This window comes from Microplitis mediator, chromosome 10, assembly GCF_029852145.1.
Source record: "Microplitis mediator isolate UGA2020A chromosome 10, iyMicMedi2.1, whole genome shotgun sequence".
NCBI lineage: Eukaryota > Metazoa > Arthropoda > Insecta > Hymenoptera > Braconidae > Microplitis > Microplitis mediator.
In genome coordinates this window covers 9900945-9924165 of record NC_079978.1, presented here as the reverse complement: position 1 = coordinate 9924165, position 23221 = coordinate 9900945, and the positions used below count along the sequence as shown (strand labels likewise).

Genomic DNA, 23221 nt, shown 5'->3' with positions numbered 1-23221 from the left:
TTTTTGAATATTAATTTATCCGCAAAAAGCCCTATGTTGCCTAGATATATATACTTATACATTAAGGTACCAAGTAGGTATAACCTATTCTCAATAGATAACCAGCCTAATTGTCGCCTAAAATTTGATATATGTTCATGTTTGCTTATACCTAGAATGTATCTTACGCATGCATTAAAAGAACGTTGTAATTGCATATTTAACATATTAGGCATATCTGTGAAAGCAACTGCACAATAATCATAATGAGGTAATATTAAGGACAACACCAATTGTCTTTTCATTAATACCGAAAAAATTTTTCTGTTAGTAAGATAAATTTTAACTTACTGACCCTAATAGTCAGAGTTGCTTAGCAAAAGTTAACTTTTCAATTTTCCGTAAAATTCCGGAAGTTTCAAGCAAATTGAATTTCAAATTACTGAATAAATTATTATTCAATTCAACAGCAAGTATTCGTCAATTTTTATAAATCTGTTTTTTGACCACAATATAAAGGTAAAATACTGTACAAATTGTCGAAACATTAACCGAAAATTTTTATTTTCAATTTTTGCTATAAATTTGGCATCAAATTCCGGCAGCGGATTGAAACGATCGGCATGATTTGAAAATAAAAAAAAATTTTAATGTCTGCTACTTTCACTATTATGAATTTAATTTATGTTTGAATTTAAATCCTATAACAATAATTTAATAGTTTTTGAAAGTAAATTGTGATAATACACTAAGCAGAATAAGAAATATTAGAAAGTATAAATATTTACTCGCCCAAGAATTTATTTTGATTTTCAAAGTACTAAATTCTTGAGTAATAAATTTCTCATAAAACTGGACCATTTACTTACCTGATGATATTTTATATTAATTTCATATTTATTAATTTATATTAGTAAAATTTATCAGAAATGAATTTAATCTGAAACTAATAATTAAAATAAAAGTTGTCTATTTATTGATGTAAAGTCAAATATTTCTTGTATCATTAAAACAACACAAATACATGTTAATACATTTCTGTATTACAGCAGACGATAGGTCTGAGAGTAAGTAATAAAACTTTAAATAAAATCTATAGAAAAAAAAAAAAAAAGTAATTGACAAACAGTGAAACTAAATAAAAATACTAGTTAATATTTATTTAAATATTTATATAAGTTGTAAATGCATAATGTGTACGATATACATTATGTGCGCGTTTATTAATGATAATAATTATTATTTTATTTAATTTTTAGTAAATTATTTAAACTCATATTCTCGAGCATATATATTTATATATTTAATGTATGTTTTAATAATAAATGTATACATATATATACAGATTATTTAATTTAGTATTTTTTTTTAATATATATAATTAATAACATCGTCAACCAATAAGCTAGCTAATAACTAATCGCAAACAATTAATAGATTAAATTTATACGCACTTTCTTATTTATCAAATAAATATTTAAATGTTTAATTATTGATTATATATAATATAATATAATCTTAATGAAATTCATACAATTCATTCATATCATAAACATATATCTCACTTATCAATTGTGTCTATTGTCTCTAATGAAGACTAAATATAACACTCAAATGCTGATCACAGTCTGTCTCTGCACTCGTCGAATCGACCAAACATTTTTTTTTTTCCAAGTCAAATTTAAAAAAAAAAATACAAACATTAATTTAAAATATGAAAACTAACTTAATTAAAATGACAGTTCAGATAAAATAATTACTTAAAATAATTGTAATTGTACATCTATGGATACATATTAAAAAACTAAAATTTAACTTTATGTACATACTCTCTTTGGACGTAAACTTAAAATTATTAATTTATAAATTTAGTCTTTAATTAATTAATTAATTTATAATTATACTCTGGACGTAATCGCGAGGCATTCCACAACCTGGCTAAGGTATACACGGCAGATGACAAGTCAATGCTTATCTCTCACAACCCAAACGACTTTGATAAAAATAAAATTACAGTCGTTTAATTTTATCCAATTTAACGTATGCCCAAAGATTGTCTTGCACTAAATAAATAAATAACAAATTGCAAGATCTATCTAACTGTTTATTTTTATCTTTATTATTTTTCAGCGTTTAATTTATTTAAAGCAGTAAAAAAAATTTGTAAATTATTTTCAATTTATTGTTTAGACTTTTTAAAAAATCATGGTCCTTTTTTTTTTTAATAATCACAAAGTTTTTAAAGATATTTGTTTTTTATTATTATTATTATTATAAATAAAGTCATAATAAATTTATTTGATAATCAGACAAATATTTAAAGTCAAAATAATTAATTATTTAATAATATTATTTTTGTGGGCTTCTCGTATATAGCAACGTATTTTAAATAAATTAATTGACAGGCATTTATAATAATCCGCGATCGTCCTAAAATAATAATAATAATAATAATAATAATAATAATAATAATAATAATAATAATAATAATAATAATAATAAATATTTTTTCACAACTCGCACATTATAATTCTCTATTATAATTGCAACGATTTGAATAAATATATTCATTTTGAAGCTACACAATCGTGAATAATAACACTGCAAGTCGCTTATAAAGAGGCGACATAATAAAAGCTGTACATAATAATTAATCTAGCGTTCTAGGCAATACCACTACAAATATTATTTACTTCTTATTTATTTATTTATTCAGTTTTTATTTTTATTTAGGATGACTGGATTAATTCTGTTTGTAATTAATATTGTTATGATTCAATTGTTAAAGTCGAAATTTAATACTTGCTCAATATTTTTCTTTTGTTTATACTAAAATTTATTGATATGGTACAATGACGTAGATGAATTTAAACATTTAATTGGACAAGACAAAAGTCACAGTCAACAATTATTATATTTATCATAATTATATATAAAGCAACGTATAATTAATGTTGGTAAGAAAAATTACTTGATAAAGAGCACTCAGTATCCTATAAATTACTTAAATAATAATAATAATAATAATAATAATAATAATAATAATAATAATAATAATAATAATAATTGTATAAATATAAAAAAAAAAAGTTTGCTTTGGTTCTATGTTGTTTCCTTTCTTTTAAGATAGTAAAATTGTATGGCAGTTTTTTAATAATAATATTTGTGCGATGTTACGCAGTACCGTTGGCCTGAACGCGCGGCTAACTATTTTTTTATCAACGATAATTTATATATTATTATAAATTTAATAATACGCTATACTTATAATAAATATTGGAAGAAAAAGTATCTAAATTAAATCGTCCTACAGTCACCGTTATTAGATAGGCCTCGTTGGTTAAATTGTCAATTGTCCAGACTAAAAACTATTTTTTTTTTTTTTTATATCTTATGAATTTTTCAGTTGGACAAGAGCACACAGATACTAGTAACCTTATATTTAACTAGCTTGAGAATGAATTATTGGAGCACCTCTGTGTAACATCGAGGCTGGTCGAGATTTACGCCCACTTGATGCTGTCACATTCATCACCGGAGGCTGATGCTGATTAATTTGCTGATTCATTGTTGATTCTCTCTTTGGAACTTCTGGAGGTATTTGTAATACTTCCATGTACTCACGTATTAAATTAGCAATTTGGAAAGCCTATAATAATAATTGTCATGATATTAATCTTATAGTCTAGTAATTTAATAGAAAAAAAAAGAACTATTATTATTACCTGTGACGTAGTTAAAATTACTTTACTTTGTTTCTTATCTGTTCCGGTAATAATCATAAGACAATTAAGTGCTGGACTGTAACTTAAAATACTACTGTACTCGTAAGTACACAAAGCATTCCTAGATCGATGCTCCAATAAATGAAGACCTTGTTGATCGACGGCCAACCACAAAACTCTAGGCCAATTTGACGTAAATGATTGCATTACATCAAATATTGTTGCTTTATGAAGTGGCCAAGATTGTATAAGATTTAAGAACGATTTTTTAGCTTCAAATGGTGTCATACCACGTAATGATTGATGATGTTGTATGACTGCTTCGATAGAAACATTCGGCACTATTCTTGATGGTAGGCAGTGATTAGCTATAGTACGTAAATCCGGATGATTTGGAATATCCTGACAGTCACCCAGTTCCACTTGTGCTTGTAAGGCAGTAAACATTACCTGTAACATTAAAAAATAATAATTTATTATTAAATTATATTAATTTACTAATTAATAACTTATAATAAATTAACTTACAGCTTCCATTTCAGTAATTGGATATCTATCAGCACGAAGATCATGTAAAACTTGATGATATAGTAATTCTTTTTCTACAGGATCATCAAGATTCATGTACTGATCAAGGAACAAATGTTTTTTGAAAAGGAACAAATGATGTCCGTGTTTTCTTGGTACTTGTTGTCCTTGTTGATTAGCACTTGCTGTTCTATATCGCTCCCATTTTGACATGACATCAGCTAATTTTTCTTCAGGAACTAGAGCTCGTTCTGTTACTCCAAGAACTTCATAAATAGCATATCCTAATGCAGATTCATGAAGTCCTATTTTAGCTTTAATTATTTCCATGACATCACGGGCAGTAGCTGATGGGTGAAATTCAACAGCATGATATTGGCCATCCATAAAGTGAAAACGAGCATAAATTGGTCTTCGATTAATAGTACACATTATTTCTTCACGACTTGGTGGCCATTGTCTTCTTCTAGTTCCTTGAGTTTTGTACAAACACTTTTCAGCAAATCTTGCATATTTACCTTCCTCAGTTACGTAATCACTTGCACATCGTTTTAAATGAGCGATTAAATATTTTCGTATTATTTTTTGCGGTGGCAAAATAACTGAACAAGCAAGAGACAATAGAGCCCAATGTCTTAAATTAACGCGACTATTTGGATCTGGATGATCTGTTGTTTGTTTTATTAATTGAAGATACATTTCACCTAAAAGACTTTCTTTTCTCATACAACGTTCCATAACTGTTTGAATAAGATTAACATGTTCATCTTCAACACTACGAACAGTATCACCATTTTGGCCAAGTCCGGCGTAAGTTAAAATCAATTGGAAGACATTCAAAGATATTTGTTCTTCAGAGTCTGGTAATTTAGTTAAGCTCTGTGGTATTGTTTGTCTACTAAATGCCCAATAAACGTGAGGAAATCCTTTATATGTTTCACCATGATCTGTATTACTTCCATGCTCTTGACGTAATTTTTCAATTCGGTGTTTTGATAAACGACGTAATGTATTACGAATAAAACCACCACCAGTATCTTGAGGTTTTCTTAATACATCTGAATCGACTAGAGTTCGACGACAATTAACTAAATTATGATAAAGTCTTATTCGATCTTCATTTGTCATACCTTTAACTTTTTTAGCTGGTGCTTCATTTTCAGTAATCCATCCTGCAAGTGCAGGACAGTAGCTTACAATTAAACTACCAATTTCATTTTTTTGTGGTGTTTCAAAGACAAAACATTTGTGAGAACTGTCTGGATTGTGTCTTAATAATGATAAAGTTATAAAAGAATCACTTGGATCAAGCATAATACTTTCGACATCTTGATAACGATATTCCGCAAGGACAAATTTATCTTCGGGTTTTATTAACATAAGACCATCACAATTGATACCAAGAATCAATTGATTACCATAGGACCAGTATCCTCTATAAGTAACATTGTACATGGTAGTACCATAAAGAGGATACTGCATTACACATGAGAGATATAAAACTTTAGCAGTAAGTTCAGAACGACCTGCACCATATTGTTTATGAGCTTGGGCAATTATTGGTACCCAGACATCATCACCACGAGCTCGACTGATACGATAAGGTAAGAAGCTATCTACCTCACTGTAATAATCAAGACGATCGTTGTCTTTAGGATCTCCTAGAGCAACTTGAGCTTGAAGACCAGCAAGTTGAAGTGCGACTTTTTCAGAAACTGGAAAATCGTCACATTTAACGACATTATAAACTGCTTGAGCGTATAACATATTTACTTCAACTGGATCTTGAGATAATTCTCTAGTATTACGGAATAATCGACGTTTAAAGACAAAACGATTGTCACCACTACCGAGAGTTTGATTACTGCCTCTTCTAAGTGTCGAGAATGAAGATTGAGATGTGTTGAGCTTACATTGTTTCATTTCCCAAGCTGCAATCACGTCATAAAGATAATCATGAGCACGAACGTGTTCCTCGCCATCTGGCCGGCTTTGGTAAATTGCCCAACCCTCGAGAGATCTAAGACCCAGCTTTTCGGCAAGTTTTGCTGCTGCATCAGCTGCAGTATCTGTGGGATGAACATCGATAGCTTTAGTTCTACCATCGAGAAAGAAAAATCTACAAACAATTGTACCGAGTCGCCGCATTGCTGCAATTTCAACTGTTGATGGCGGATACTGTCGACAAGAGACCTTTGTATTCTTGCAATTGTCTACGCACCATTGGACATATTGTCTGAGTTTACCTTCGAGTGCAAGATTTTTCTTTAAAAAGGAAACAAAATATTTGTACAAAAGTTTACTTGGTTGAAATGCAACTATAGCTAAACAGAGCAACAGCCATACACGTTCAGACCATTCTGCGTTGGGATTATTTGTGGCTTGACGCATGCATTGAACTAATATTTCATCACGAAGTTCTTCTCGTTCTATACCATGACCAATTATTGTTTGAATAGTTGTAATCTCTTGTTCTAATTTCATTTCACCTCGAAGATATTTGCAGAGGTCCCGAAAGATTGAGCATGCGAGATTAACGTTGTCAGGATCATACATGTGGATATGAGAATTAGGAATACTGGATCCTTTGTAGTAAGTCACCATTTCATATTTGGGTACAAATTCAATACTTTTACCTCTTGATTTTCTTGTCAAAGTCGCCATAATTGTACCTTCTGGTGAACGTTCATGACTGTTGAAGTAATTCTGAGCAAACTCAACAATATCATGATACGTTACTTCAGTTTCTACTGGTTCTTTCTTTTCTTCAAGCTCCATTAGTTTTCTTTCAACTCGGAATTTTCGGCGCTGCTCACGTTCAACGGGTTGTTGAGTTTGCGAAATTGGCGGTACTTGGGTCACTTGTGATAATTGATCGTGACTCTGTTGTGGTGTCAATTGGTGATGGTGATGATTTTGATGTGAATGATGATTACTTGAATTTCTTGATTCCGGTCGAGACGGTGGACTACCAATTGATGGTTCCTTTATAATTTTGCTCGCTGGAACTGGTGGGGGTGATCCACAACTATCACCATTAACTAGTGGATTAGCATTACCGTTTATAATAATAGGACTAGTTGATTCATTTTCATCTCTCGGTAACACTGATTCGTAAATTGGTTCTCCAGTTTCTGATGACGAGTCACCGTTAATCGTATGGGGAAGTGGTGGCGGTGGTGGTGGAGGAGGTGGTTCTGTTGGTTCTGGTAAACTTGGTTGACCTAGTTTTCCTGCACTAGGTGTTCCATTACGTTTGTCATCTGGTGAATTTAAATTAGACATCTTTGATTCTGATTTAGCAATCATTTCCATCTCCATTTGTATCACACTTTCTAGTTCAGCATCTAAATCCTCAACTAATTCGTCCATTCTCTCGCCAATTTCTTCGATTATTTGATTACTCTTAGTCGACTGAACATCAGATAAAAATGAAAAAAGATTATCTAGATCAACGGACTGTAATTCTGTCGTTGCCATCTTTGAGTTTAATTGCTCAGCCATTTGAGACAATGCAGCTATTTCTTCTTGTGCTTTTCTGTAAAAATAAATTAATAAAAAATTAATCAATATATATATATATAAACTTCTTTTTTTTTTAGATTAACTTTTATTTAAAATAATTATTAATATTGCCAGAAAATAAAAGCACGCATTAAATCATGCTTGAATACGTATAACAAAAAAAAAGCTTCATCATGATAAACATTCAATAACAATTATAAATATATTTATATTTTATTATTATCTGTCATTAAATAAACAATACAGAAGCTTTAATTTTCAATTGTGTTTTCGCGGACTTACCCAGCTTCCATCCCAGCAATACCATTGTACTGTGCGCTATAAAGCCCAAACGAAACGACCGTTAAGTCTTTTTCTACCTAACTTAACTTTACGTTTATCTGATAATTTTAAATTTACAAAAGAATATTTTATAGATAAAAATAAAAAAATGCAATACCTTTGACTGTCCTCAAGAGCTTTCTTATCCTCCATCAGTCTTCGCTCTTCTTCCATTCGTTCCCGTTTTCTCATTTCTTCGTCTACTCGTCGCATTTCACGTAAAGCTGTTGCTACTTCTCGTGCAAATACTCCTCGTAAATGAGATTGAATTACAATTGCTGCTCTTCGCTTTCTTATAAACATTATCCGGAGTTTCCATCCACGATAAGCATGTTGGACTTTCAGTGCTGCTTCTCTTACACGTCGATACTCTATTGTAATAAAAAAAAATAATAATAATAATAATAATAGAACACGAGAATTAATAAAAATATTATTTACCTTTCCGTACAGTGTAACCTCGCCAAATTTTTTGTATAACAATAGCATTCCATGTCACCATTTTATTACGAGTATCTTCTAGTGGTTCGTGCACATAATTTCTCAAAAAAACTTTAGTTTTACCAAGTTGCCATTCAGTTTCGGGTATTCCTTGAGCCTTTATCAAACACCTTGTGGCTTCTTTGTCATCTCTTGGCAACATTGTACGTCCTTTCACAAGACACCGATATCTCGCAACAAAATCATGAAAAGGCATGTGTACAGGAAAACCTTCTTTACGTATTCTAATAATATCCAGCATACCCAAATATTTTAACTGATCAAGTACCAATTTTTCGTCATAATGATTTGCACTTTTGTCCATATTTGGTTTAATACACCTGGCATACCAAGGAGTTGTAGCTTGTAATACATCAACAAGAGCTTGTAATTGATGTCGAAAAGAATCACAAAGTGTTGGTTTTCCTTTAGTTGTACCACGTGACATTGTAGCTGAATATCCGGCAGCTCGAGCAACCGTACAACCCAACAAGTCTTGATACACCGTTATTTCCTGCACGAATTCATTTGTACTTCGTGACATAAAATCAAAAAATACATCCTGCTGTACATCTCGATTTTTATCAACGAAACCTTCAACTGTATAAGTAACACAGCCAGCGTAATGTTTAACACCAAATTCTGTTTCCCATTTACGACGATCATCGCCTTTAACATAACACGGATGAGTATCAAACTCAGCGTGTAAATTTGTTAAATAAGCTAAATCAGAGCCTTTTGGCATATGACATTGTTCTGTTAATAATTTAAGTACACATCGTGGTGGTTTTTCAATTAATTCTAAGCACAAAGTATTGTCTGTAAACGTAATATGAGAATATTGAATTTCTTCTTGACGATAAAGTTCTTGTTCAATAGCGAAGACATAGTGATTAAAAAATTTATGAAGTTTTTCATTGGTATAATTAATACAAAGTTGTTCAAAACTATTAACAGCAAAATTTTCAAATCCAAAAATATCAAGAACACCCAAAAATCTTGAACTATCTTGTCCTGGATTTGTGCAATTGTTAATGTGATTTATTAGCCAAGCAAAAGTTCTTGAGTAAAGAGCTTTAGCCATTGCATGTCTGTTTTCTCGTGCTTCTTGTACTTTAAGTGGTATCTCAGTGATGTTACCACGCACATTGATCTGTCTTACTAAAACAACTCGAGTAAGATCTTCTATTTGTAGGCCTAATAATGGCGCCACCTTGCCAACAATTTCAAGATCCTCTGTTGTTAATTCACATCTTTCTCCGTCAACATCTTCAAAGTTCAAATTACCCAGCCACAGTATTGCCGATAGTACCCTGTAAATACCTTCACACATTTCACTTGGTACTTGAAGAACATTAAATGCTAGTCTCAATGCGTCTAATTTTTTACCATCCGATATACCATCTATCTTAATACAACCAGACTGATTTAAATATTTGTAACAGCTTGCTGGTACAAGCTTGTACTGTTCAGCAAATTCTTTGTCTCGTGTTCCACCCTCAACTAACTGATAAAACACGTGATAGTTACGTTCACCAGGACTTTGAAATGTAATACGTGACTGTTCAAGTAAATAATCTTGAATAATACATCCTTTAATCATCCATTTATTATCAAAACATACTTGCATAAATTTACCAAATCTTGAACTGTTGTCATTTCTTACTGTTTTAGCATTACCAAATGCCTCTAAAATAGTATTTGCTTCAAGAATTTGTTGTTCAACCCAAGTATCAACATTACTCGTTACAGAACATAAATATTGTAAAATAAATTTTGTTGTTTCAGTCTTTCCAGCTCCACTTTCACCCGATATTACACACGATTGATTGCACTCGTTGTCTTCTAGTGAACGATAAGCCGCTTCAGCAAGTGCAAATACATGCGGCTCCAAAGCACCCATTTTTTGACCATGATAACGATTCACATATTCCTAGAAATTTTAATTAAAATAGTTAATTAAAAATTTTACATTTAAGTGACGATAAAAAATTAAATAATTTTAATTGTAAAAAAGAGGTTTTAAAATGTCAAAGAGTAAATGAAAAACAACCCTTCTTTGCTCTCCCTATCTCGGTTGCTCATATAAAAGGAAGTGTCAAGTACTGAGTACCCTTTTCCCCTTATCAAGGTCTCGTTTGAGACCTTACTAACCCGATTAATCGTAGTCATTCAATATCTTGCGTGGTATAAACCATTTTCACCGGAAACCTATCATTTCCCAAAGGATATATATACATATACATATACATAAATATATAAAAGAGTAATGTGTAACCCTATAACTCTGATAGGGTTTGTGTCAAATATAAAGTAGTGTAACCCGTTTTATCGTCAGAAAATTTTTTTTTTTTTGTTGTTGATTAAATTAAACTAACAGAATATATAATATCTTTACTCTTAAAATTTGTCACATCGATTACAGACTAGTGGCAGCTTACACCAGTAATTTTTATTCGTAGTCTAGTTTTTTTCTTTTGAAAACTTGAGGGTGTGACCTTTAGATTAACGACCCTTTGCGTCATCAACGACAACAACAGTCAGCGTGGCAACACTCTCCAGTTTTAACATGACCGAGATATTTTCATTTCCCTCGTATAAAACTCAAGTATTTTTTTTTTTTTAATTGCTCACTGATTCTCTTCATTTACTTGCGTCCCCGATTCAGTTGTTCTAAATTGATCTAAACTATAAAGTGTCTCCTGACTTCTGACACTTTAGCTGTTAGCCTCAATAAATTTATCAAAGCGATTAATAAACTGTTTTTATTTTTTTATGATAAAAAATGAGACAATGAAAATATCTTAACATCCGTTGTTGTTTCATCGCAGTATCATTGCAGTGGAATGAAGGAAGAAATAAAAGAGAATTGATATAAAATTACGATGATACTGATAATAGCTAAGGCTCGTCCTCATTCACGTCAGTGCTCCCGACCAAGTATCATCGTGATTAAAGCACAAGTTGATGGTTGAGTAGATTTACTTGTACTTTACTGTATTATAAAACGCATATAGGGAGATTGAAGCGGCCAATGACTGATTTGCAACACCACAGCTTGTCGTCTAAGCGCATGAAAAAACGAGTGGTAGTACTTGTGAAAGGCTTAGGGAAGTCAAGAATGCCTCACTTCTTTACTAGGTCATTCTCGTTGTTATTCGTCATTCATCTATGTATAAGAGATTCTCTCTACATCCAGAAGAGTATTTACCTCGCAGAACACATAGTCGGGGATGAAAAGATTATAAACGTATGATTACACAACAGTGTCGTTAGTTGTACGCCAGATTTTGCGATCTCTTAAAAAATAAAGAAGAGGGATGGATGAGATAACGTTGGATGACAAGAGTTCTTCTGGGAGACTGTCGTAATTACTTCTTTGGTTTAGTTTGAACTTTTAAATGTAATATAAAATGAGAATAGAAAAAAGTCTTCATATATGAATAAACACATTTGGGTTAGTGTCCCAGGGGAAGCTGCTGATGTATTTTAGGAAGCTTGATGAAGGTCTGGGTCGAGGCGAAAATATAAAGGTGTGGCAAGTTCCACAAGTGCGCAAAATCACTAATATCGTCCTCTATATCACAGTTTCATCGTGATCAAAAAGGAAGTATGTACGTCAGGATGTGGTAGAGATTCCGTCGATCTAGCCAGAGGATATCTCTTAGGCTGTAACTAATTGAAACCACAAGCTTCAAAAAAATACATATGTGAATACATATATGTATGCATGTATATATGTATATATGAAACATAACTTCCTGCTAAATGAAAATAAAGGACGAAGCGAAAGCTTCAGTTCGAATGAGCTGGCTTCTACGTTGGGACTCCGAATCTAATGTGCGCTTCGACTGGATCAATACGCAGGGGCGTGCACCGCTCTGCGTACTGCCCTTTTTCTTCGATGATACCATGACTCTTGACCTCATTGCATCTCTATGACGCATCTTGTTCTATATGAGTAGTCTAAAATAAAGTAATTAATGATTACTTAAATTGATAAAATCTCACAATTTATTTATTTTTATTTCCTCCAAACATATATTACAATCACTTTGTAATGTGATTTTATTAAAGGCGAGGCTAACTTTTAATTTTTCATTCCCTTTAGTGTTGAAAAAAAAATACTAATATTAAATAAATAAATAAACAGTGCAAATGTTCATTATTTCTCTGACACGGTTTCTTTGAAGTTAAGATTCTTTACGGCGTCCTTTGATCCTCTTTTAAAACGACCCTGAGGATGAAATCTTGGAGTAACACTTCTCTTAATGTAACATCTCTTCTTTTTTTTTTTACTGAGAATCATCTCACTTTTAGACGAGAAACATTTAGGATATTTGTGTGTCAAAAAACAGAGTTCGTCAACATCTTTGTTTACATCGAGATGTTGTTATACACTTTCTCTCTTTCATTTTCCCATTTTAAATAATTCTTATTCTTACCAAGGTTCAAAGCAAAAGTGCACGTTTGTTGCAACCCTCGAATGTCGTTGCCTCGCCCTTGCTCGTTCATTCGCTTGCATGATTACGTTATGTGAGCACGCAATGCACAGCGGAAACACGCCGATAGTCTTGACGGATGCATAGCACGTGACATGAGATTAAAAACAGAAGTTGTTTTTAAGATTTAAATGGATCAGTATTTATAGAAATCAATTAACAGTTTTAAATAATCTGTTGTTGTAATTTTAGAATCTTTTAAAGTTCAATCAATACCACTAGTAACCAGAAAGTTAATGAATTTTTTATCAAATTATAAATACTCAAGGTAATGATAAAATAAAAAGTCTGAACAGAGTAATCTTTGATTTTATGAATGCAATATATGGAAAAAGATGAATATAAATGCATATGTATGTATATGCATATTATAAGAAAAGTTAAGGTAAAATAAAAAATGACTGAACAGAAATAGCATTGAAAATAAATCCAAGAGTTTTCCCGTGCGGGTTAATATTTCTTGGATTCTTGTTGAAAAAAACCTACTTGGCGAGAGGATATAGAATACTCAAATCTTCTACAATGTATTATAAAACTTAATACTGACGCTTTTTCCCATGAGTATGAATACTACTTGCATCAGAAAAAGATTTTATCTTTCTGCATCACACGTATCATATAGAGAAGAAAAAGTACCGGGCATTAATATTTGAAAACTTTAGATTTTTCGACCTAGAAAGCTTCGTCAAAGCGATCACTAAGCTACACTACTGTATCGTCTCGAAAGCTCATCGTCATTTCCTGTTTCCTGTTTTTATGGCAAACGCAGTTTCACGATAAAAGCGTCCTGTACATACTATATATATATATATATATATATATATATATATATATATATATATATATATATATATATATATATATAACATACAACTACTACTACTTGCTTGATGTACTTTTTTTTTTTCTCTTTTCATCTTTTCTCTTTTATATTGTTTCCACGTTCATTCTTTTATTTCCTATTGTACCTATTTATCGATCCAATCACTGATAGAATTTCATAACTTTCTCATTTTTCTTTAATTTAAAAAATTTTAAGTAAATAATTTATTACAGTTCGTTGAAATTTTTTGTTACGAAAGTGCAATAAATTCATTAATAATAATAATAATGTTCCAAATATGACGAAATAGAAAGTCAGTAAACTGGTATACTTATAATTTTTCAAGTAGTTGTAGCCATTGTTACAATGATAGAGTCCATGCAATCAATAGAAAAGTATGACATAGATCTCCAATAGAATCCATAAGTCATTTGTTGCCCAGTCATGTGTTAAACTCTACATATAATAAAGAAAACACGACGTGTGCCACGCGCCCTGTGTGTTAATCATTATCTATTCTACGTAGGTACTTCCGTTCGTTGCAGGCGGTCATATAACCGGTTCCCTTCTTAACTTTATCAAACTTTTCATACCGACATCAATCATTCTCGAATATTTATAATAAATTTATTTAAGTAATATTGCAACATAAAATAAATAATAATCAACATATATTATCAATTAATAATAACTGACATAGAAAACAATAAATTTAAAAAATAAAATTTCTTACCATCGTATAATAGTCGACTTCTTTATATGGATTCACTGCGACAAGAATAGAGCCCGTGTATGTCTGTATATTGATAAATTTGAGTCAAGGAATCAATCAATTACCAATAAAATATTAAAATCACTTACATCATCAATCTATATCTAATAACATTTAATTTACATACAATAAAATATATTGACGTTAAAAAAAAAAGAGTATTTCTAAATGGTTTTATATAAAGATTTTTGAATAGTAAAAATTTCCATATGCTACTTGTATTATATCTTTAATCAAGTATAAAAAAAAATGTGCTGTAAACGACAAAACGAAATATTTTTTTCTCTTCATTACTCACAATAGGGGAAGTTTTGTATCAGGACACCCTGCTAGTAAGAATTGCGCATTTACTCTCTATCCCTTGCATAATAATATACCACGTTTTACTATTTATGTGGATATATATATGTATGTAGTCGTCGTCATCATAGTCCTGTAGTCGTTTCGTTACGCGTGACGTCACTCACTCACCACCCTGGGCCAACCCTAGCCCGGACGATGAGTCACTGGTGTATTGTACCAAGGGGGTAATATACCCATAACCGTCATCGCTCCGGACTGATTGTCGGGGGAACTGTCGTTTGTTTCGTGAATATACATATATACTAAAAAAAAGAGGGTTTGCCAAATGCTGGCGGGCCATTCGCCGCCCAAAATATTATTTCATACTTAATCCATCTTTTCATATCATTCATATATATCTTTGTGTCAAAAAGTCTTCTTTATTTATTGTCAAGTCTGAGATTTCAGACTTGATCTAACACAAAAAAAAAAAAATTTTTATCGTACATATGCGTCTCTAAATATCCAATAGATCGTTAATCGATAAATCAACCCAGCCATAAAATCACTTAGGACAACGAACTGATAGTTTTGTTTACCCTTAGACGCCGTTTGGAGAGTTTCAATTTTCATCAGATATCGACATACTTGGTATTGACCTATTTTACTTACTACCATCTTTTACGTGAGTTTCTTTTGCACACTCTTATGTATACTCTAGGGATGGTCTAATTTCCACACATATACAGTTTTGCAAACACGCAAACAGAAAGAATATGATTCTCAAACAGTTATTGTAAAATCTTCCGGGAGTATCTCAACCCTTTTTTCTACTTGGATTGTAGCTAAAAGGTCACTCTCGAGCCTTATGATTCTTCGACGAAGCTAATTGAAGCTGGATAAGAGCGCTTTTGCCTCGTGACTTAGTCTCTTATATTCATCTCTGTCCTGCTCGTTCACTCAACTGCAAGAGGGCTCAATGAGAGCATGAGAGTCCACCCCTCATTTGCGACGATGAGGTTTAAAGTGTCCCGGATTGTCCACCTCAACGCTCTACAGCTTGTCCCACTTACTATTTAGCTCGCTTTAGTTGACATCCAACCTCATCTGCTTCTAATCTACATTCTCTATTTTTATTTTTTTTAATTTTTTTCTTGATTTTTGGTGTGCTAAAAAATAATCTGTGCTGGTTTGGATGTCGAATTAGATTACATTGTGACATAATGTCATTGCCGGAGATATTAAACCATCCAGTTATCTCGAAATTTCCGCGAGAAATAGAAGAGAATAACGAGGATAATTGAATATTGGCAATAATCAGTTTAGCTATCGTAGATTCTTGTAATATCCTTTATCGTCTACTCTTTCATTCCATTCTCACGATAAATATGTTTTAAATATGCTATTGAATTATTTTACACATACACAAAGAACTAGTTAAAATAAAAAATATACTTTAATAATGAAAGTAAAATCATTTAAAATAATAAATGACTCTAATATATACAGCGGAAGTTTCTCATGGTCGTATAGTGTAAATCTCGTTGTAGATTACATAATCTCGGTACAAAAAAAAAATTCTTAACAGGACTGTAAATTTTATATTTAATAAATATTAGAAAACGCAAATGAATGTTCTATTTGTTTTTCTAAAACGTTAAAAATTTTTTTTTTATTCAAAAGTTCTTAGGGGCTTGATGCTATCTTTTAGTTTATGCTCATCATTTTGAGTAGATTTAACTTCATTTTTTAAAGATTCTACTTCACATAAGACAGCATTTATTGAAGTCACTCATGTACACACTTGTGCTTTAAAATCTCTACTTGGAAAATGTTTTCACTTCTTTTTTTTTTTTTTTTTTTCTTAAATGTAGAATATTCAAATTAAGAATTTCTACTCTCAGTAGTTTACAATCAATTTTCTAAATTAATGAAGCCAATTAACTATTTAAATTAACAGATGTAATCCAATAATTTAATTAGATAATTATAGAATAAATGCTCTTAAGAACATGTAGATAAAAGTTTAAGTCATTAAAACTGTAAAAATAAAAATCAATTAATTGAAACAATAGGAAAGAACCTTCAAAGGCTTCAATTGCTATCGTTGATTTGCTAAATGAAGTAATCGCGACCAGGAAGTTGATGAGGCAAGCAAACTAAATTGTCCCTATCACTGAACCTTTTCCTTGACATATATATATATATATGTAATAAAATGATGTTCTTCATTCTTCATGATTCAAAGACTTGTCTAAATTTTATGCTGAGGATTCAATGTTCGTCATATTATCACCGTAAATTAAATAATCCTCGATAGAAAGACGACGAAGAGTAAAATCTTTCAAGCTTAATTACTGTTGTTATTATCTTAGTCGTATCTTTTCAGTCAGTCACTTTTACTCGAGCAACCAGCCTAGTTCGCAATATACTCGATCTCAAGATGAATGAGCTAACCTCCAGGGTAGTTAAACCAGCTGACTACGGGGATTGTCGCCATGGTAACCCACGCCAACCCCGGGAGAGATGGTGCCCCACCCCTATACTGTGTATAATTCATATCGTTTTGTGGTCGGTGGTATAGTTCCCATTCTATTCCTACCATTATTTACTTGATTTTTACTATTTTGCTTTCTTTGTTTGTTTATTTAATTATTTTGTACAAAAAAAACAATTTAAAAAAAAATCGAGGTATACTTCCGGGTAAGTTCAGTTACCGATTTTCTTATGTATTTTGTTTAGTTTCTTTTTTTTTTATGGAGCAATTTTTTCTGGTAAGTAAATATATACAGATGCAAAGATAAATGAAAAAACAAATAAATAAACCAAAAGACAGAGTAATTAATTGATGAATAAATAAAATGAAATGGTATAATTATCAAAGGATACATAAATTTGGTCTCTTTTATACCGAACTTGGAGGTTTCGGTTAATACCACTTTCATCAATGTCGCTGATTACTGTCATGTCCGGTACTCCTACCTCTGGGCTAGAGCCTGTAACAATAAAAAAAATTAAAACGATGCTGATATATATATGTTTATTCAAAAATATGTATTGCTGATCATCAGACAAAGTGTCATTGTGATGAGGACACGGCAATTATTGTTGACGAAATAAAAGAATAATATAATAAAAGATTTTGTAGTAAGCAGGTGCGACTAAAAAGTCTCAATATGCACCTGCGTTCGCTTGACAGCTGCTTCAATTTCAAGGACGTACGTAGTTTCCTTAAAATTTTTCGCGATTTATTTTCGGGTAAGACTTATCCTAATTGTCTACCACTTGGTACTGTTATACAAGTATATTTTAAAGCCAAACAATTATAACGGGATTCAAGTGAGTATATAACAAGTGAGATACAATAATAATAATAATGACATTTTGTTTTTTTTTTTATTTGTACTTTTGAGTACTTTATTCAAATTATTTTTTTTTTTGTTGCTCTTACTTTCATGATCACGAACTGGATTATATACGAATACTAACGAACTTCCCACGAATAATTTTTTATAGCTTATCCGTTTCTCACGGTTACGTTATTCAAAGAATGAAATTCTTTACCATCATGACTTCATGACACTGCAAACTTTGCATAAAACTCGGGGACTTGCTACTTTTTATTCACATACGTTACTTATTTTTATTCGTTCTTAAAAATTCGGATTTATATATATTTTATTTTCATGCTTTTTTTTCTTATTTAAAATTATTTATATAATGTATACACCCGCATTTTTAACATTAAATAATATATTCTAGACTATTTGTTATTGATAAATTCAGTCTGGCAGAATATAAAAGAAAAAGCGAGTGAAGAAAAAAAAAAAGAATTAGAAATTGAAGAAGAAACGACGGGGACAAAAGATTTTAAAGTAAAGGACCGACAGATGTGTTTTGAGAATTGGAAAATTGACAAAGCAATTGCTTGGAGCGACAGATTAATATCGCAAATAAATAACGAAGCTTATTCAAGTGTAAAAATCTCTAATTAAAAATTTTTTTTTTATGTCACTTCATAATTAATCACCTAATATCGTATCTCTATGACAATTAATTTTAATTTTATTATTTTCATTCCTGTTGCCATTAAACAAAACTAAACATCTTTATATGTTTTCTTTGAAATAATATATATATGTATATTGGTATACGTATACAATATTACATTTTCGTTGAAGGCTTAGGGAAGTGAGTAAAAATACGGAGATAAAAATAACTGATAGTATATACAGATGACACATGTTAAACCTTTTTGTATCATTTCCTTTCAAAAATATTATATCTTAAAAAGAATTCAATATTTTTTAAAAATCATGATTTTTAGTGAGTCTAGCGTACACTTGTTTTCTTTAAGAGAGCCTAAGCATGTTCTATCAAATCGTTATTATTCTATACGCTTAACATCCATATATAATATTTTATTGTATTATATGGAGATTGGGGTAAAATTTCTAGCGTTCTAGCTCTGACCTAGCAAGTTCAGGTGTCGTAACCAAAAAGGGAACGCAGGTATACAGAATTTAAAAAAGAAAATCTATCTCAAACTTATACAGCTCATTGGATGACCATCTGTCAAAATTTTTTAGTAGCATAAACCATAGTAAGAATACAAACATATAATAATGAATAAAACAAACTAGACATATATGATTTTATATTAATATATCTCTAAAAGCGCTTCACTTTAATATGCAATTAGAAATTATCATTTTACAACTATTATAATCATAGTTTTGTTTAAAAATTTATCAAGATCAAAAATATAATTATCAGTTAAATTCTAACATAAGTTGATTACATCAGAAATGGATAAAACCGAGTTTATTTGATGAACCTTGAGAGCGTATTAAATCCGCCGCAATGCAGTTTATGTTTAATAATTCGCAGCATTAGTGGCATTTATATGACATATGAGAGTGAGATGCTGTGATAAAGCTGCATGCTGTACTAGCAACTGTCTATACGAGAATAGTATCAAGTAGTATATGATGTACATATTCTAGTGTCTTGAAAAGAATAAAGAATGCAACACAATCGCCCGTATGTCAGAATAAAAGTTGCTGCAATGAGTTCCGGCAACCCTTCAGGGCAAACCACACGACGTGTGGCCTCACCCCCTATTTTTCATTTTTTTTGTTTTTAATTCTTCTTTTTATGTAAGTAAAGGTATAAGTACATGAATGTAATGAATAGAATAGACAGGAATGTAATGTAACAACGATAAATTTCACACTTATACACAGTAGCCACGTGCTCTCTATATTTAGCTAATAATAATCTTTAAGCTATTAATAATATCAGTAATGATTAATGTTATCTAAATTTTTATGATGTAATGTGAATAATTTTTTATCTAATTACAGGAAACAATAATAATTAACGAAAAAATTTAGTGAAAGTTCAATTTTGAATCATACATAAAAATTTTTTTTAAAATTTACACTGAGTCATTGAAACATTAAAAGATTATTTGTATCAGGATATATAAAAATAAATTTCTTTGAAGGCATATATCATATTGATGAAAGTGCTCTTGTGTAAGGTGTTGTATGTATTCGTTAGTAGGGAGGACGTGATAGCGGACACTATACTTTGTTCAAATTCATTCTCTGCGTATGTACCTGGTGACTCATATCACATATAGAAACTGAAAAGTACATTCCAGGGAAGCCCAGGATGCTGAATGATGACTCAGATCTCGCGCATCTTTAATATTATATAAAATCGAGGTCAAACAACTTCTCACATTTATATTATATATTTTTGAACGATTATAAATATTTTTAGTAACATTAAAAAATATTTTAAGTGCATGATAACACTGTCATTAGTTTTAAACGACAAAAGATACTTTTCTTTGTGATCTAAAAGTCATTTAAGTCAAGGTAACTTGATGTTGATGTTTTTATCATTATTATTATATGATTAATAGTCTTGTCACTGCAAATATTGTCGACATTTAAGGAACTTAAAATTCCGACTTAATAACTTCCTGTCAAACGTTTTTCTGTTGTGGTCTTTGTGTCTCACTCGATTTACATGTGGTGGAGAAAGAGAAAGAGCAGGAAAAAAGTGTGAAGTAAAAAGACCACATTATCACCGTAAAATTGATCGAAAACGATAACACGAACATATATATATATATATATATATATATATATATATATATATATATATATATATATATATATACATATATTGTATATGTGTTTATAAATATAAACCATACTATCGTTATACACCCTTGGTTAAAGCAAAACTCAAGGTCATTGAATGTCGTTTAAAACAGAAATCTTTTTTTAAATATAACTGTGGGCTCTTTTATAGATCAAAGGCGAAAAAAAAATATGAGACCCATTGACACATTTTTTTTTTATCAACGCCCTTTTTTGTCAAAAAATTATAACAGGTCAAGCATGAAATTCAACTTAATACACTCGTAGCAGTATTAGTAGTATGTACCGTTCTATATTAAACTGCACACATGTGTATTTTGAAAAACGATAAAAAAAAAAATAAGCTGTGTGAAAATATATAGGGACTTTTTATCATAATAAACCACTTGATAAAAAAAAGTTTAAACTGAAAATAATCTTGCGCTTATCAAAAACTAAAACACTTTGATATATTACAGTTGAGATTAATTCGCGTAAGATTGATAAATGTATATGTAAAAATAAAAATATATATATACATTATATATTATGGTACAATAAATATTTCAGCACGCATGTCACGTTTATGAAAAAAAAAAAAAAAAAAAATCCTAGTTCATTATGTCTGGGAATCCTAAAAATGGTATCAACACTTTTTCATAACAACAATAAATAATGAAATAATATGAGGGACCTTTTCGTCTAGTGCGGTAGACAAAATTACTTCTTGCGTACAGCTAGAATGGATTATTGAACCGTAATGCAGGTAAAAAATAAAAGAAAAAAAAATGCAAACAGTTGAGTTGTCTCTCCCTTTCTTATTTTAACTCGAGGGGATCCTCGAAAAAACGTCCTTCGACTTGCCAAAGTCTGGGCACGCTCACTACTCGCACTCTGCTCCTCTTGTCTGCTCTTCTAAAAGGTCAACGCCATTAGAGGCACGTTAGGATTCATCAGAAATATATATCTTTATATATAGACAGACGTACTCCACTAATAGATACCAAATCTAGTCTATAAAAAAAATTACCAGACTAATTTATTTACACTTAATAATAAAATTAAGTATATGTATATATATACTGCCTTCATTGATGAAACTAACTTCCTAAAGTTCATTATTGTTTACTATAGTTAATAAACTTTATACACATTGCTGTGCTTGTGAGCATTCAAATAATATTGGGATTTACCATGAGTATATTGCTGCGCAAATAACCCTTTACCATATATATGAAAACGTTTTTATCCAATGGTATATACATACTACATATATGTATGTAATCACGTTTAAAATGTTGCTGAAACTCCACCCCGATGGGATCAAACTATCAAGAAATATAATACATATATTTCTACTGATAGTAATGTATATATAAAAAAAAACTTGACATCCCATTTGTTTCTTTCATAATTATTTATCATTATCAGAAAAACAAAAATTTTATTAACAATAAATTTCATTGTTTATAAAATTAATAAATGTATAGAATAAAGTTGATTAAAATAATTATTTTATGCAAACAAATGATGTTTAATTAAAATATAAATTATTTGTAATTTAAATATATAACTTATTAAAGTGGGGATTTTAAATAATGAACTTACCCTGTGTAAAATGCTTGGCAACCATGGCGCGTTAGTGATCAACGTTTTGGAGCATGTATATATCCCAACCCCCGTTTGGCACTTGGGGTAAGTTTTTTCAATCGCACTTGACTGACAATAAACTCCTTTACATTTGATCAATCACACAGTTCACATGTTTTACACTACAAATTATTATGCAGTAATAAATAAATAATAAATATAAATAATTATTATTGTTATTATTATTTAATAATCAATTACTGTAAATAAATATAATTTAATTTAAAAAAAAAAATAAATAAATAAAAAATAACAGTGGGTGTTTTTATATTAAAGGGTAGTAAATATCGCGCATAAATAGCGAAAAGAACTAAAGACAACCCACATGCTTGACAGTTGCCACCCGACTGACTGCGACTGACGCTCAAGGCGTTTTGTGTCCTGTATACTCAGTATACTACTACTACTGCTGCTGCTGCTTCTCCCCTACCTCTGCACCACCAACTTCCAATGCTTCTATTACCGGAACAATCACC

At 30.7% G+C, this 23221-nt stretch overlaps 1 protein-coding gene across 2 annotated transcripts; it reads right to left on the bottom strand.

Annotated features, from left to right (window-relative positions):
• Window positions 1-1239: 1239 nt before the first annotated feature.
• On the bottom strand, window positions 1240-23116 carry LOC130675268 (myosin-I heavy chain). Of its 2 annotated transcripts, XM_057480813.1 has the most exons (9): window positions 22704-23116; window positions 17827-17933; window positions 14617-14679; window positions 8520-10491; window positions 8197-8449; window positions 8040-8075; window positions 4233-7770; window positions 3705-4154; window positions 1240-3628 (listed from the first exon to the last, which is right to left on the bottom strand). In XM_057480813.1, exons 1-9 carry the CDS (start codon window positions 22726-22728, stop codon window positions 3422-3424), a joined length of 6651 nt encoding a protein of 2216 aa, XP_057336796.1. In that variant the 5' UTR covers window positions 22729-23116; the 3' UTR covers window positions 1240-3421. The 2 variants fall into 2 exon arrangements, with proteins under 2 accessions (XP_057336796.1, XP_057336797.1); XM_057480814.1 differs by lacking the exon at window positions 8040-8075 and having other exon boundaries at window positions 1241-3628.
• Window positions 23117-23221: the final 105 nt, after the last annotated feature.